Below are 17,182 nucleotides of genomic sequence, written 5' to 3' on the forward strand. Positions count from 1 at the left end.
ATGAAGGGTGGCCCCCGCTTGCCGCAACTAGAGAAAGCCCTCGCACAGAAACGAAGACCCAACACAGCCAAAAATAAATAAATCAATCAATAAATTTTCAAAGAAAAAGAAGAAAAAAAAAAGTGATTCCTGAAAAAACTTGCCAAGACTCCACATTGCCTAAAGAGCCACCCTTCTCTCTGTGCCACCCCCTCTTTTCATCCCTTGGTATTTGAAGAAACACTTATATCTGTGTCCACGTCCCTGTGTTTTTTTTCTGCAGTAGACATAAGAGGCAAGAACTTCAGCTCTTTTGAAAAATCCTACAGGCCAGTCTTTAAGCAGAGGCTTACATCCTCTGTGTAAGACAGATGAATGGATAAAGAAGATGTGCTACGTATAGACAATGGAATATTACTCAGCCACTAAAAAGAATGAAATAATGCCATCTGCAGCAACATGGATGAACCTGGAGATTATCATGCTAAGTGAAATAAGTCAGACAGAGAAAGACAAATATCATATGTCATATATCATATGACATATCATATATCATATATCATATCATATATCATATCACTTATATGTAGAATCTAAAAAAAAAAAAGGATACAAATGAACTTATTTACAAAATAGAAACAGACTCACAGAGAATGAACTTATGGTTATCAGGGGGGAAGGGTGGGGGGACGGATAAATTGGGAGTTTGGGATTGACATGTACACACTGCTCTATTTAAAATAGATAACCAACAAGGACCTACAGTATAGCAGAGGGAACTCTGCTCAATATCCTGTAATAACCTAAACGGGAAAAGAATTTGAAAAAGAATAGATACATGTATATGTATAACGAAATCACTTTGCTGTACACCCGAAACTAACACAACATTGTTAATCAACTATAGTCCAATATAAAATAAAAATTAAAAAAAAAAAAGAACCCCAGCTCTTCTGAAAAATCCTACAGGCCAGTCTTGAAGCAGAAGCTTACATCCTCTGTGACAATGTTACTCTGGTTGAATAGAATATTGAACAACAAGAGAAAATGTATCCCTGTCTCCCATTCCTACCACCAGGTAAATAGCGGCTAGGACACAGGGTTTCTCCTGTCTGGGCATCAGCATCTCAGTCAGGCTAATGGAGGGGGTGGCGTCCTAAGAACCCCAGAAAGGTGCATGTCGGGAGTTACACCAGAAAAGCCCACTGGTGGCAACACCCAGGGTAGGCAGGTGGATTGTGGAGACAGTGGAGAATTCCACCCCTGGCTAGGAAGTCGCCAAGGGAAGAGGCTTCCAGGCTGGCAAACACCATCGCTGAGGACATACAAGGCGTGCAGATGTACCCGTAGCCTGTCTTCACTGTTAGCATCCTATCCATCTGTGGAGGGATAGTGGCGGGCAGCTGTCTAAGTTTCTGGAGGAACCATCCCTCCCACCCAATTGGTGGTGGTACGGGGGCCCCCCCGGGGGGCTCATTCCCATGGCAGAAGAGGAGATGGAGTGCTGGGCTCAGGGGCTATGGGCCCATGAACATGGTCAAGGCTGCTCAGAGCCAGTTTGGAACAGGGAACCTCTGCTCAGACCCTGGGGCATTCTGCAGAAACTGAGCAGGACCCGCAGCTTCAGAATTGATTATCCATGCAGTGAGGAATGGACCTTTTCTACTCTATGGTCAGCTTGCTCCCGTCATGGAAGCAAAAGAAAGGAAAAGAAAAACATTCTCTCCTCCCACCCCAACCTCTGTGGCTCAAGAACTGTCTTCTTGCTTAGCTTCCTCCAGGCCAAGGTTCATGAGATTTTGCCCTGGGGTCCATTTGGTTATTTCCTTGCCATTATTCTGGGATTTTTCACCCAATAGGAATCCCTTGCTATACCATGGGCTGATAAACTTACTGCAGAAAACCACAGAATATAATGGAGAAAACAGTCTTTAGCAAATTTCTGAGACCCATAGATGGGCAGAGATTTGGCCAAGGTCACACAGCTGTCAGCGGCAGAGACCAGGCTATAACCAGGTGTTTGGCTCCTGGCAGGTGCTCCTTCCACCATCTGTCTGGCGTAGCTGGCACCTTATTCTGAGGAGGAATTGGGAAAGAGGCTGCCAAGGGAGCAGAAAATGGGAAGAAGGGAAAGACAGGTATAAGGCAAATCACGTCTTCCGTCAAATCAAGTATATTTTTAATGAAATTATTATTCAACAGTGTTATTTCTCAATCACTATGGATGGTGATGTAATGAATGTTTGGTTTAGTTCTTTTTGGAAGAGACATCTGTAGCCAGGTCTCATTTCCTTTTCTAGTTGTTCCTCCCCCCCCTCCTGCCCCCCCGACCACCACACAAACACAGTCTCACAGTTCATTGTTCTCAGAGTCATCTTGTGGCCATGGAGCTCCCAGGCACAGAACAGGACTGTATTCTCTGTGCTTCTGGAACATACCCTGCTCCTTTAGACCTAATAGTCAGAAGACTTCTCTACTTAGAAAACTCCTGTTTGGGCTTCCCTGGTGGCGCAGTGGTTGAGAATCCGCCTGCCAATGCAGGGGACACAGGTTCGAGCCCTGGTCTGGGAAGATCCCACGTGCCGCGGAGCAACTAGGCCCGTGAGCCACAACTACTGACCCTGTGCGTCTGGAGCCTGTGCTCCGCAACAAGAGAGGCCACGACAGTGAGAGGCCCACGCACCGCGATGAAGAGTGGCCCCCGATCGCCGCAACTAGAGAAAGCCCTCGCACAGAAACGAAGACCCAACACAGCCATAAACAAACAAACAAACAAACAAACAAATAAATAAAAAGAAAACTCCTGTTCATCCTTCAAAACCCAGTTCAAAGGATACTTCCTTAGAAAAGCTTCCCCGGCCTTCTTAGCAGCCAGGCCAAGCTGCTGCTCCCTCTTTCATGTCTCTGTTTCTCCATTCCTCTGTTACAGCATTTATCACATGATGCCACAATGTTTCCATGCTTTCTAAGGCTGAGGGCTCATGAGATTTTTCGCTGGGGCCCACTGCACTGGTTATTCCCCTGTTCCCATTCTTATTATTCTGGGATCCCTCTGCCCACATAATAATCTATTGTTAGTTCATGGCCTGGTAAACATACTGCAGAAAACTTAGTCATCACTAAATAACCAAATACCCAATATCCATCACAAAGCCTAGTACGCCAGCACTTGACAAACATTTATAAAATTTATTAATGAAGCTGAGATCTTGGCTCCATTAATTTACTTATATTTTAGAAAGGTTTCCCACTCTTATCACCGGCACATTTTGAATACATAGACCCTAGATGTTAAAACTGATCATTGGCCAAGGCGAAACTCCACTTGCCTTTCTTTATGAAGCAGTTGGACCATCTGAATCCTCCCTCTCCTTTCAAGCCATTTCCAGGCTCTGCCCTTCACTCGAGCAGGAGACCCAAGCCAGGTAGAATGAACTCACCTATGACATTCCGTATGTCATCTTCTTCCTCGGGGCTCAGGGTGGGGCTAAGGGGGGCTGTGCCCTGCCCAGCAGTAGCATCTTTCCCCAGTGAGTCTGTCCTGACTGGCGGGGGAGGCACCGGGGCTGTGTGCGTAGCCTCTACAAATGCATCCTCGGGAGCCACTGATGGAGGCGCTGAGGCTGGAGGTCGCTGGGTGGCTGTGTGGGCCACGGTCGTGGCTGGTACCTGAGTAAAAGGTTTAAGGACTGCCTCCCCTGTGGGATCTGGAAACACTGAGGTGGCTTGGAGTGGTGTTGAGAATTTTTCAACTGAGGCAGACAGAGTAGGGTCAGGGATGCTGGCAGCTGAGGTCGAGGCCTGCGGCTGTGCAGAAAGCAGGGCTGTGGTCTGAGTGCCAGCATCAGTTGTCACAGCAGCATTGTGACGGGTGGCTACTGGCCTCCGGGTGGCACTGGTCAGCAGGTGGTTGTGTCTCAGAAGCTGATCTTCAATCAGCAAATCCATTCCGTGCTCGCCGCTGAAAAACTCGTCTTCTGGGAAACAAACACAGGTGCATTTGTGACTGGGGGAGAGGAACTGGGAGCATGTGGTATGTGGCAGATTAATGAGGGTTTCTTTCCTCAACATGATGCCCTGATTTAGAGATAGAGCCCAGGTGGGATTTAGGAGAAGCAGGTGAAAAGGAGCACAGATGGAAGCATTTCCTGGAGGGTCTCTGAATAGTCTACTGCTATCCTCTACCTGGGACCCAGGGGCCACCTAGAGGACGCACAGCCACGGGCTTCGAAACCTGGGAGGAAGTTAGTCATTCATTCAGTAGGTATCTACGGGGCACGCACAAGAACAATGAGCAAAAAAAAGATCCTGCCCTCGCAAAGCTTCTCTCTAGAGGTGGAGACACCAAACAATACATAGATTGTACATTTGAAGGTGCTATGAAAAAAAGTCTAGTAGGGTGAGGAGAAGGGAAGGGAAGAGAAACTTGCAGGAATGGATAAAGTAGTCAAGATGGGACTCAGTGGGATGGAGAGATGAGCAGAGGCTTGAAGGAGTGAGGGAGTTGGCCAAGCAGCTATCAGGGGAAGAGTATACTAGGGGGTAAATAGTAGCAGTGCAAAGGCCCTGGGGCCAGAACATGTCTGCCGAGGCTGAGGAGCAGTGAGGTGGACAGAGGTCAGAGAGGACGCGGGAGCCAAGTCATGTGGCGTTTGGCCGTTGTGTTTGGACTTCCGTTTTTATTCCAAGTGAAATGGGGCAGTCTGCAGGGTTTTGAGCAGAGAAGGAATACGAGGAGGCAGAGATTTCTTAGGAAGGACACAAAGAGGTCTAACCACTAAAGACATAATTGGTCAATTGGAGTTTATCTGCTCATCAGAAACACCATTAAGGAGCTGAAAATACAAGCCAAGGGCAGAAAGAAAATATCTGCAATATGTATGCCTGACAGAGGACTTGTTCCAGAATACAAAAACCCCACACACCAATTATTTATTTATTTATTTTGGCCACGCTGCGCAGCTTGTGGGATCTCAGTTCCCAGACCAGGGACTGAACCCGGGCCATGGCAGTGAGAGCGCCGAATCCTAACCACTAGACCACCAGGGAACTCCCACAAATTAATAATTTAAAAAGGCTACAAACAGTTGAAAATGGGGAAAATGATTATGCCAGCGACTGGGTGAGCAGAAACTGTAAGGCGGTCGAGGCAGAGCAGGTGGACGAGTCAGGAGTCTGCTGAGGAGAGCCTGATGGGAGGAACTGGCACTCCAGTGGAGAGAGAGGAAGAGTGGGGCCTCCTGGGGTGCTGGGCAGGGAGAGACAGAAGAAAAGGGAGGGGCCGGTGGCAGGGAGAGAAGCACAGGAAGAGGAAGTGTTAGGGAAACAAGATAAAGAAGAGGTGAAAGGGAAGATCTGTTTTCTATGAAAAAATAAGAGGGACAGAGATAAAAGGGGTCCAGCACGTGCTGGAGTCTCGGTCAGGAAGCCCAGGGCCCCTGGAGAAGGAACAGGTGGGAGAAGCCCACTGTGTGGCGGGGAGTGAGTCATTCGCCTCTATGCCTCAGGGTCCTCATCTGCGAATGGGAAGGACTGGACTCCAGGGCACTGAAGTCCCTCTGGCTCAGCCATGTTCTGCCTTGTGGTCCTCTGCAAGCCCAGAGAAGGCAAGTGACTTGCCCCAGGGCGCTCAGCAAGTGGTGAGGAAAGGCCGTAAGAACTCTGGATAATTTGTAACTGCAGGGAATTCTCAGGTAACCGAGCTGGCTCTGCGGGGCCACAGTAGTAATCAAACTGCAAAAAGGGTGTGTGCCTCACGGGAAGTGCACCTCCACAGGGTCCAAGTGGAGACTCCGTCCCTTTCCCTGCCTCTGGGGGGGCGGCCCTGCTGACCCCCAACTCACGATGCTCTTCGATGTCATTCTCCTCCTCAGGGTCCTTGGCTTTGTAGTAGGTGATGCCCCGAATGACGGTGGGCTTGGAGGCCGGCCGGCCCCTCAGGTGGACCTGCCTCTGCAGGGGCCGCTGAGGCTTCACCACCTCTGGCGGAGCCAGTGGCCGCGTCTGCAGGAGCTTGATGGAGTTGATCTGCTGGGACACGGTTTCTTCCTGTAGAAACCTCTCTTCATACTGCTCCTCAGAGGGGACACAAGGGAAGGTCAGGTCACTGGTCAGAGAGGCAGCGGTCAGGCAGAGACAATGCTGGAGCCAAGGCCATACTAATAACAACAGCTAATCCTAAAAGCACTTCCTAAGAGCCAGGCATTGTTCATCTTCTCATCAGCCCTATGAGGTAGGAACCATTTTTAATCATTTCCATTTACAGATTGGGAAACTGAGGCACAGAGAGGTTATGTAAATGGCCCAAGGTGCCATAGCAGGTAAGTGGTAGAGGCAGGATTTGAACCCAGGCAGTCTGGCTCCAGATTCTGTCTCTAACCTCCATGCTATACTTCTCAGAGAGTGCAGTTGTCCTCTCAGCTCTGGCCTGGGGATGCTGGGTGACTTAGATCTGGTATCAGTTGTTTCTAGTGAGGTCCATGTGGCTGGGACATGAAGGCTGAGGACCAAGATGCATACCTCAGGATGAATCATGACTGCTTTTACTTATGCTGTTAGAACAAACTGCCCCAAGCCCTCCCTAACGAATCCAGAATAAAGTCCAAAGTCCTTGGCCTGGCACTCAGAACTCAAATCGACTTGGCCCAGCACAGCATTCTTCTCTCTTGCTCCACCCCCCAAGCGCCAACACCCCCGGTACTCCAGGCACTTGGTTGACTCCTGAACTTCTTGGCTCTCCTGAGCTTCTGGGTCTTTGCTCAGACTGTTTTCTCTGTCTGGAAGGCCATTCTTTTCCCCCCATATAGCTATTTCTTGAAATCAACCCATTTTACAAGGCCCGGCTAAAATCTCAGGACCCCAAGGAAATACTCCCAGCCCTTTTCATTCAGAATTAATCTTTCTTTCTCAATCATCACTTTGCACTTCGTGGCAGAGACTTCCAAGTGACTACCCAAATCCCCTGTCTCCTTGTTCCTGACTTAATGAGAAACTGGTTTTGTGGGAGTGGTCATGGGATTAAGTTCTGGTTGGTAGGGTATAAGTAGAAGTTGGTGGGAAGAGCTTTTGGAAAAGTTTCTTAAGACGTGGGGCTGACTCAGCTGAAAGGCATCTTTTGCACTCTTCCTCATTTCTCCAGCCAGGAGACTATGGACAGGATGGCTGGAGCTGAGCAATCATCTTGTGATCATGAGGGGATTTTGAGGATGGATATCACTAATGACATCTTGCAGCTGACTATACCAGCCCTGGGCCACCTGCCTCCAGAGCTCTTCTACATGAAAGAATGACCAACCCCTCTGTTGTTGAATGCACTGTATTTCGGTCTCTTACTCAAAGCAGAACACAACTCCTAATGGATACAAGTCTGTACTTCTATTGTAACATCTTTCTCAGCCTGCCTTCCACAGGCATTATTTAAGGATGTTGCCTCTGTTGACTGTGAGCAACTGGAAGAGCAGAGACCACCTCTTGTTCATCTTTAATTCCCCTGGTTAAATGCTGGTTAAATTGAATTTCTGAATCATAACAAACCCCAAGCAGCCATCTACATTTGTGACTAGCACTGGGAGTTTTGTCAAATCAAATGATGCTTTAAAGTAGGTAGCCGATGACCTGGGCATCTTGATGGTACCACAGAAGGCCTCTTGTGATGGTTCTGGTCACATGGAAGGACTACCCTGTCCTCCACAGAGCTGCTGCCTGGGAACTGAGCTCTTGTGTCCACAGTGTGGCAGAGTCTCTGGGTCCTGCCTTGGTCCATCTAGCCATGTCCCCTCACCCAGGATCACAAATCGCCCACCTTTGAAAGCAGAGGGGCTTGGGCACAGGGCCTGCAAGCTGGCTGTGCTCAAAGTCAGAGCCACTGGACAGGGGGTCCAGCTCCTGAGGGGCAGTGGCTCCATCGGTAAAGCAGGCAGGGACCTAAGTGGGTGTGGCCCAGCGCTGCTCTCGTGAGGTCTCCAGTGGCTGAATGATGAAGGGGTTGCCACTGTAGTCATCTAAGCCATGAAAGCTCCCCCTTTTCGCCATGAGGAGGTGGGCGAGCTCCCTTAAGTCCTTGGTGAAATCCACCCAGACAGCAGAGTCCACTTGGAAACAAAACTTCTGTCCCTTGATGCCCAGTGTCCTGAGGGGCAGGGCAGGACTTTCAGGTTCACTGAACATTAGCTGGCAGGGATCCAGCTATCACGGCTAACTTTCTCACTTTGCACAGGAAGAAGAAGCAAATCAGGCTCTTGTTTTGACCTTTAAAATCTGGCCTGGAGAAAACCTAGAGTCCTCATTGCCAACCACATCCCAAGTCTGTACTGGTTTTCCCGTGACAAGAGAGTTTATCCAGATGGCACAGCAGACATGGCAGTTCCTGAATATGTGTTCCTTGCTCCCCTGAGTTGACCGACTCCTGGAAGACAAGGGACACTTTCTGCCAGCCTCCCCTGACTGGGGCCAGAGCGCTGCCCAAGAAGAAACAGGCAGATTTGTGCCCCGGACAGCCCCTACTCCTGCTACCTGCCCCTCTCTCACTTCCCATTCTTGGCTGGTGAGGTGACCTCCATCAGAAGCGCAGGGAATGCTTGGCTGGTGCTGATGACGTTTTACAGAGCACCTATTATGGCCAGACATGTCCCTTTATATTATTTTCAACCCTTAAAATAATGGGGCAAGGTAGATATTATTATCCACATTTTACAGATGAGGAAGGAGAGGCTCAGAGTCATTTAGCAACTTGGTTGAAGGTCAGTCAATTAAGTGGCTGAGAGGGGCACTTATTAAGTCATTCAGCTATTAAATAGGCCCAGGGCTGCCTGCCTTCAGAGCCTGTGCTCTACCTTACATTAAAGCCACATTGTCCTCAGCTGTGACCACAGGACTAACTCATTTGCTATCCAAAAACTTGTCTACATCCCCAAGTCCTGAGGGCCATGGTCTGGCTAGTGCCCAGCAGACTTGGGGATCCCTCATTTCCCATAGGAAAGAGCTGCCTGGGAGGCTGACAAGAGGCCCCAGCCCTTGACTCAGACGCCGCGGGCCATCTAATTGCCAGACTCTGGTTTCCCTCTGCATTGCAAAAGCAAGCTGTCATTTCTTCGTGGCAAACCCCAGGAACTGTCTTTAATCCAAGCTCTTAGGGACGAGCGGGAACTGCAGTTCCTTCTCCCAGCCAAGAAGATGGAGAAAGACCATGGACAGCCTCTGCCAGAGAACATATAATTTCCTTGGATTCGCTGGCTGCACTGGGAGGCAGTGGCCCCCACAAGCTTTGATTTCCTCTCTCTGTTAAACTGTTGTATGACTTCAACTGCTGGTGTCCCAATTTTCCCAATCCCACCCTGCCCTCTCCACTCCCAACCCACCCCCCCAGAGCCCCCTGCCAACCCTCCAGGCAAGGACCTTCCTGGAAAGAGGCCTCCAACAAAGTGCCATTCACCATTCCAAGAAGCCCTGACATCATCTATAAGAACCCTGAAAATAACAGCCAAACCCACACACCCCACTCACCCCCTTTTTCAGCACGGGGTTCACTAAAGAGACAGACGCATGCAAAGGGAGAGGAAGATCCTAGCCTTGCCTCCTTCACCACTTCCCCCTTTCCAGTCGCACCCTGGCCCTGGCTCTGCCCCACCCCCCTGGTTTGGGTGGATTGTGCTAACTTCCACAATGTGTGAATGGGGATTTCAGGAGGCAGAAAGTTTTGCTGAGCAAGGAGAAAAAGAGTTCGGTGTGGTTGATTTGCCTTCAGGAAATCTGAGCTGGGTTCCTGAACATACCACATGACGTGTCATCAAGACAACAGATGGAACTCTCAAGCTCAGCCGACTGGGAAATTGGAAGCCAGAGAGGACAGGGAGTGCCTAACTCTGCTGGGCTGCTGGGCCAGCAGAGGATGCCTGCCATACGGGCTGTGATGGGAGCCGAAGAGCCCCAGGTGTGATGCAAGGGTGCTTCCAAGTTCCCTTCCGGCCCAAATGTCTTCTGGCTCTTTGGCTTACAAACTCAGACCTGCTCAGGGATGACCCACCAAGCAGACTAAACACACCCTCAGTAGCTGGCATGTCGGGGACACCCAAAAATGAGAATAAAAATAATTTTGGAAGGAATATGGTATTTCCCAAAAAAACCCCATCAAAGTAGTCATCATGGGCTAAGCCAGAAAATTGGCCTTCCTTGTACTTATTTTCTGGGTTGGAATTGGTTTTATTTTGAGTTACAAATGGGGCAGGGCGCAGGCACCATACTCTCTTCAGGGCTTCTTGCCTCCAAAGTCCTAATCTGCCTGCTCTCCTGCCTTCGGAACACATGAGCCCAAGGTTCCCCAAACCCACAGCTGCTGTCTGCTTGGCGCCACTTTGAGGAGTTTCTTTGCTCAAGAGTTCCGAGCCCACATGCCTAGCCTCACTTCCTTTCTTACCCCGATTCTTAATGACCCAGGCAACAGGATCCTTCGTAGCGATGCTTCCCAGCCCTTTGCAATGTCACAGCACATACAACAGCTCAGGGGCTCTGACAGCCCCTGTCCCAGGCCCTGCTCCATCCACACCCTGCCCGTCTGCCCCAGGCTGAGGGGATCCCTCAGTGGTTCACCTGGAATCCACGCTCTGCCGTCCACCACCAACCCCTGGCCCAGTAAAAGTGAGCAAGACCCCGCTTAACTGCAGCTATCCCATGGTTGCCAGGGACCCCTCCTATGATACTTCATCCAGACCTGCCTTGCTAATAGCATCCACACTCTTCAAGTCCTGAGGCCAGAATTTACCTGTTTTCTCTTCCACTTTTTTGGGGTTAGCTCCTGTTTTTCAGGCATCAATTTACGAGATAGTCCAATACATTAAATAATCACACACACAACTATTGAATATTAGCACATACTCATAACTTAGTAACTACAGCCAAAAGAAACAGGTATCAAATGAGGAGGTATTTTTAAGCAAATAGGTCCTTGGGCATCACTCAAATCACATTAGATAGTGTTTCGTTTCATTGCGCAGGTGACTTTGTATTCCAGACAATACTGAGTGGGAAGAGACAGAGGTCTGAGACCCCTGTCACCATTTCCCGGCTGAGCAAGGGAGACTGTGAGCACTCCTGGATCTGTTTTCTCATCTGCAAGGTGAGGATATTGATCTCTGCCCCAGCCTGCCTTCCAGAGCTGTGGTGAAGACCACACGGTATGATGATGAAAGACGTAGTACTCGAAAAGGCAGGATGGAGTATAATAAAAAGAATGGGGCCTGAAAGTCAAAAGACCCAGATTTGAGTCCTGGCTTCAGTACTCACTGAACCTCTCTGGGCTTCAGTGTTAATTAAGTACAATGGGGTCAACCCCTGCCGCATCAGACCTATAGAACTGTTGTGTAGATGAAACGAGACCATGCCATGGAAGGACTGAAGCCTGCAAGCTCTATGCACGTGGGAGGTGCTGGGAGTATGCTTTCCGGGGGTCTGTGGTCAAAGCCCCTGGAGGCTGGGTTGTACCTCGGGGTGGGTGTAGGCTGCAGCCGTGTCCCTCTGCAGGGCTGAGCGGATGTCCGGCATGCTGTCTAGGATGTTACTGGAGCTGTTCTCTTTGCCTCGCTTGTTCATCTTGGTTCGAAGTTCTTCCACGTCCTCTTCGATTTGTTCATTTTCCTTGGTGAGGTTTTTAGAAACTTCCTAAGAAGAGAGAAAATTTTAAAAAGAGAGTCCTTTAAAGTGGTTTGAAGGCAAACAGGAGGGAGCTGGCAGCCAGCTTCCGCTTAGAGCACAGAGACTCAACAGACAGGCTGAGAAATCAGCCAGAAACAACTGGGGCCCTCGAGTGTGTCCAGCCCTGCACTGAGGACCAGAGCTCGGTCCCAGGCGGCATTTCCAGGGCAGCTTGGCTCCGGTACGTCCTCTGCTGGAAATGCTTCCCAATACCACCACGGCTTTCCTAATAATAACACTGCCATGTCCCTGGGCTACTGGGACATCTGTTATTTTTCCACCCTTTGTTCACAGTACGCTCTTATGCAGTGACAAGTAAAATTACAGAAAAATTCCATTCGCTTGCACCTCCACACATGTGAACCAGTGGCTCAGTTAATGAAAGATTTTCTGAGCAATTTTAAAAGAGGTGGCCAAAGAAATCTACATAGTATGCTTTTCTAATGAGCACAAACTATTCCCCAGCACTTTTTTTAAAAGTCTCTTTTTCAATTGAGATATAGTTGATTTACAATATTGTGTTAGTTTCAGGTCTACAGCAAAGTGATTCAGTTATACACACACACACACACACACACACACACACACGTATACCTTTTTCAGATTATTTTCCATTATAGGTTAGTACAAGATATTGAATATAGTTCCCTGTGCTATACAGTAAATCCTTATTGCTTATCTACCTCATGTATAGCAGTTTGCATCTGTTAATCCCGTATTCCTAATTTATCCCCCCTCCCTTGCCCCTTGGGTAAACATAAGTTTGTTTAATATGTCTGTGAGTCTGTTTCTGTTTTATATATAGATTCCTTTGTATTATTTTTTAGATTATACATATAAGTGATATGATATCATATTTATCTTCCTCTGTCCGACTTACTTCACTTAGTATGATATTCTCTAGGCCCATCCATTTTGCTGCAAACGGCAATATTTCACTCTCTTTTTATGGCTCCCCAGCACTTTAAAAGCATCATTAATATAGGAAATCGATAGGCTGGCTTTAAACTTTCCTATTCACACATTAAAAAGTTTCCCTAAATGGCTTGGCAAATTAGGCATGTTCCAGACGTAGTTCATACCAGAAAGGACTAAAGCTACATTTCAGTCAACCAACACTGGTGAGTGCCTCCTGTGTGTCTAGGGTACAGTATGGCAGAAAGAAAGCCTCTAATTCCCCTGGGGGTTCTTGTCCTGGGACGGAGGCGGGCGCGGTGGGAGGACAACTGTAATGGGGGAGACAGGGTCCACACTGCAGAAAGAAGATGACCGACCATGTCAGGTTCTGTAAGGGCCAAACATGGGTTCAAAGGGAGGGAGTGCACTGGACGCATGAAAGGCAGCATCCTGGAGAAGACGAAGCTGACTGCGATTTGAATCTTGGACGCTGTCAACAGGCGTAGAGGTATCCTTTCTCCTCCAGTTATTCTTAGAGAAGTTTACTGCACTGAGATCTAACATTGTCCAGCCTTGGCCCCCATTCTAAGGTTTCCATGAGCATCTGAATTTTTAAATGTGATGTTCTCCTTTGATCCCTGTTTATGAGGGCGATAGAGGAAGTAACCATGGAAGAATAGAAGATGCATTCACTTTTCATCTTTCTTTGACAGACAGACATGAGAAGTGCAAAAGCTCAGGCATTGCCGGGCACAGTCTGCAGCCTGGTAAGATGCTACTCATGTCCCAGAGGGAAGCCACGGTAGCTCAGAGTTAGGGGGTGTGTAGGCAGATGGTGACACCCAGACACTGTGGCTCCAGTGGCCCTACGCGGGCTGCCCAAAGGAGCCCACGACGTGATAGTTATAACTAACCAGGCTCTAGACCACTGGCCATGCTATTCTTACAGCACTTCAGTGCACGCCAGATTTTGAGCACTGGAAAGGCTCAATGTGTCTGTGGGGCTAAGGCCAAGCCAACCTCTCTAAACTGCACAGAATTAACTATGAGAGCTAAAGCCCTTGAGAAGAGGTCTTGTTTCAAGAATACCCAGAATAAGTGGTTTTACTGGGGGTGCAGTCATTCCTGATAAGTGTTATCAGGGTCAGTCAAGTACAGTGGTTAAGAGCGTGGATTCCGGAGGAAACGGTCTGGTTTACATCTCAATGGTGCTACTGCTAGATCTGTTATCTTGGGCAGATTACTTAAGCACCCTGTGCTTCATTTTGCCCATGTGTAAAATGGGGTTAATACTAGCACTTGCCCTATGGGTTGTTATGAGGATTAAATGAGTTAAACTATATGTGGAAGTGCATGGGATGTACTAAGTGGTTGTTATTTTTCATAGAATGTCACAGCTGGAATGGACCCCGGAACTCAAGCCTAACCCTTCATTTCACAAATGAGGAAACTGAGGCCCAGAGTAAGGATATGATTTTTCCCATGATCATTTTTAAAAGTGGCAGAACTGAATCCAGCACCCAGCCTCTTGGCCCTTGCTTCTTCAGTTCACTTGCTGGATCACTAAGAACACCAGGAGAGGTTCCTGGCACTCAGCCAGCTCTCAAGCAGCACTGAGCACATCACAGGGGGCCAGCGAACACTGTCAGTTTGGTTTCAGGATATACAATAGGATATGCATATACGGAGAAAGATAAAAAATGTTTGATTCCCATAAATCCTTGCTACTCAAAGAGACCAGCAGCATAGGCAACACTCCATCACTCAGGAGCTCGTTAAAGTGCAGAAGTTCCGACCTGACCCAGACCCGCTGAATCAGAATCTGAATTTTAACAAGATGCCCAGGCAATCTGCATACACATTAAAGGTTGAGAAGCACTGTCTAAAATGTAGGAAGCTTGGGGTAAAGCTAATGGAAAGGGGGCCCAAATGTGTGAGAGACTGTCTTACAGGAACCAGGTTCTTTCTGGGGCCGACAGGAAAAGTTCCTGGTGCCTGAGTGGGATTCAAGCATTTCTGTACATCTATAAGCACCTGCTAAGAGCCGCACCTGTGCGTCTTCTCCTGTAACTCTCACATCCTGTGACAGGTAATGAAGCCCCAGAAGGTTCAGGGGTTCGATATAGTACTTCTTCACTAATGCACTCATGAGTTCAGCCCTGGGCACTGAGGGTAAGCCAGGCCAGCAGGGATCCTGTTCTGATGAAGACCACCCTCCATGAGGGGAAGTAAACAATAAATAAGAAATAAACAAGCAAACATCAACTAGTGAAAAGTGCAATGAAGGAAAGCAAGTCAGAGTGATGTGACAGATGCAGATTCTAGCTCATCGGCAAGATCAACGACACTTGTCTGAGGTGGAGACTGAGGCATGTCCACAACTGCTGCCCAGCCAGCCACGGCCCTAGGACCCCTCCCTGGGTGGACCCAATGGTTTGGCCTAAGTAGCCTAGAACAAGATCCCACCCAATTCCGGAACACCTCAGAAGAGTCAGCATTGGTCCTTGCACTCGCTGTGAGGCAAAGGGGCAACCCCACAGATTTAGCCCCTGCCCTCCAGATTTTGGGTTTTCTAGGCCCCTGGGAGGCTCCCCTCTCATTGATTTAGAAATGCCAGTACCCTTTCTGGTTTTAGTGAGGAGCCATTATTCTGAGTTTCCACAGAGGAGGGTTTGAGACAGGCCTGGCCCTGGGACCCCAGAGGACAATATTCTTTATTTCCCTTGTGGGAACAGCAAAGCCCGCCAGCCACCTGAATAAACACCAGGCTGGTGGTGGCATCACCCCATCGGCCTGCTGGGCCAAGCCAGCTGATGTCCCCCAGGGCAGCAGAGCAGCGGCCACGCCTCCCACTCAGCCACCTCTTCCCCAGGGGTGCTGGCCTTGCAGGGCTCCCCACTCCTCCCTGGGGCTCTGCCTTCCTCACACCAAAGGCCTTTTGTGGGGTACATCTCAGGAGGCACCGGGGATGGTGCCCACACAAGACGCTCTCGATCCTGCCCTGGGAGAAGGGTGAACCCCATGACCTCATGCCTCTGGCTCTTCCCCGCTGGGACAGCTGCAACTGTGACATTTATGGTGTGTGCAACTTGGCTTGTGCATGGCACTGGCAACGTGGCGGAGGAAGTGGGAAGGGTACCTGTCTGCCAGGGGTGAGCACACCACATGGTCCCTGCCAAGGATCCTGGTGCTGTGAGGAGGGAAAGAAGGAGGGAAGAAGAGCAGGTAGATAGAGGGCTGGCACAGAAGGCAGGACACAGCCAGCCAGGGCAATTAAAGATCTGGGAACTGTGTCATGGTCCTTGGGCTAGACAGAGCCAAGGAACTGAGAGGTATTCACAGAACAAGTGCCATGTGCTGGGGGCATGTAGTAGGGCATTGGAGGGTGCCTACTGAGAGCAAGCCCGCATTGCCAGGTGGGGATAGGTGTCCTGTGCTGACCACAGTCAGATGCACAGGTGCCAAAGGGGAGGAAGTCTGCAAACTAGGCAAGTCCCTGGGAAAAGGGGAACTGGATGTAGGTGGAATTGAGGGTACAGCTGGCGGTCAGCACTGGGCAGCACAGTTGGTCAGAGGACAGCTTTAACGAGCCATGGAGGGACAACACAAGCAGATGTGCAGACTGGTGCAACGGGCATGTGCAGAAAGGCTGTTCCATGGGCACAGACTGTGTCCTGACCTTGTCCAGCTATTGGACAAGTGTGTGCATGCCTGGGTGAGACCATGGGGCAGCTTAAGCCAAAAGCGTTGGGACCCGAGGGAAAGACAACCAGAGTGCAAAGCTCTATCAGCTCTCTGTGGTCTTGTTTTCCCAACCAGGACCAGGGACGAGGTGTGGTGGGCAAAGTGCTGGCTCTGGAGACCAGGTATGAAACCCACACCACAGTCACTACCTGATTTTATGTAACTACATAAGGCAAGTGATGGGACCTCTCCAGGCCCCATCAGTTGGAGGAGGAAGGAATAATGATACCTACCTCACCAGCCTTGGTCTGGAGAACGAATGAAGAACTGTGTGTGGCACAGCACACAAAACAGGGCTTGACACGCGTCGCCCAAGGTGGAGTGGGACGGACTCATGGGATCTCAGTAGCAGATACACAGGTGGAAAGGGGGAGGGGAGCTAAGCTTTGGTGTGGCTGGGACAGGGGAGAAGGCGAGGACCCAAAGCTGGTGTGTTGTAAACAGACTCCTGTAGAAGGAGACTAAGCAAGATTGCAGCTGAGCCAAACCATGGCCCCAAGTCACGCAGCAGGCATGTGCCCCCACTGGTAGATGGCTGGGTGTGCACAAGGCTCAGAGGCAGATGGCAAGCCTGAGGACAGAGGGAGCACGGTTCCTTGCGGGAGTGAAGTGAGACAGTGTGGGAGTAACCAGACCTGGTGGGAGGGCTCGGAGTTCCCATAGCTCGCCTTGCCCTTCCCCCCGCTCAGAACCCTCCAAGACACGACTAGGACCAGGTGGCCTGGGACAGACACCCTAGGCGACAGCTGTCTCCAGCCCCTATAAGACAGCTGGATGGGGGGAGCAGCTAGAAACAGCTGGCGCTCCAGCTGACAGGACAGGCAGGACGCAGCACAATCCCTGACCACAGACGATGGAGACTGGCGGGCCGGCCTGG

At 49.7% G+C, this 17,182-nt stretch overlaps 1 protein-coding gene across 5 annotated transcripts in view; it reads right to left on the reverse strand.

Moving 5' to 3' along the window:
* OLFML2B (olfactomedin like 2B) overlaps window positions 1–17,182 on the reverse strand; it is a 38,180-nt gene that overhangs the window by 8,968 nt on the left and 12,030 nt on the right. For 2 of the 5 annotated variants that reach the window (XM_068541163.1, XM_068541158.1), the window contains exons 4-6: window positions 11,455–11,631; window positions 5,823–6,054; window positions 3,420–3,956 (exon numbers count right to left, since the gene is read on the reverse strand). In XM_068541163.1, the coding sequence (XP_068397264.1) occupies window positions 3,420–3,956; window positions 5,823–6,054; window positions 11,455–11,631 (946 nt within the window). The remainder of the gene's footprint in view (window positions 1–3,419; window positions 3,957–5,822; window positions 6,055–11,454; window positions 11,632–17,182) is intronic. The other 3 variants (XM_068541160.1, XM_068541159.1, XM_068541161.1) reach the window with 3 other exon arrangements.

The sequence above is a fragment of the Eschrichtius robustus genome, chromosome 3 (assembly GCF_028021215.1).
Source record: "Eschrichtius robustus isolate mEscRob2 chromosome 3, mEscRob2.pri, whole genome shotgun sequence".
Classification (NCBI taxonomy): domain Eukaryota; kingdom Metazoa; phylum Chordata; class Mammalia; order Artiodactyla; family Eschrichtiidae; genus Eschrichtius; species Eschrichtius robustus.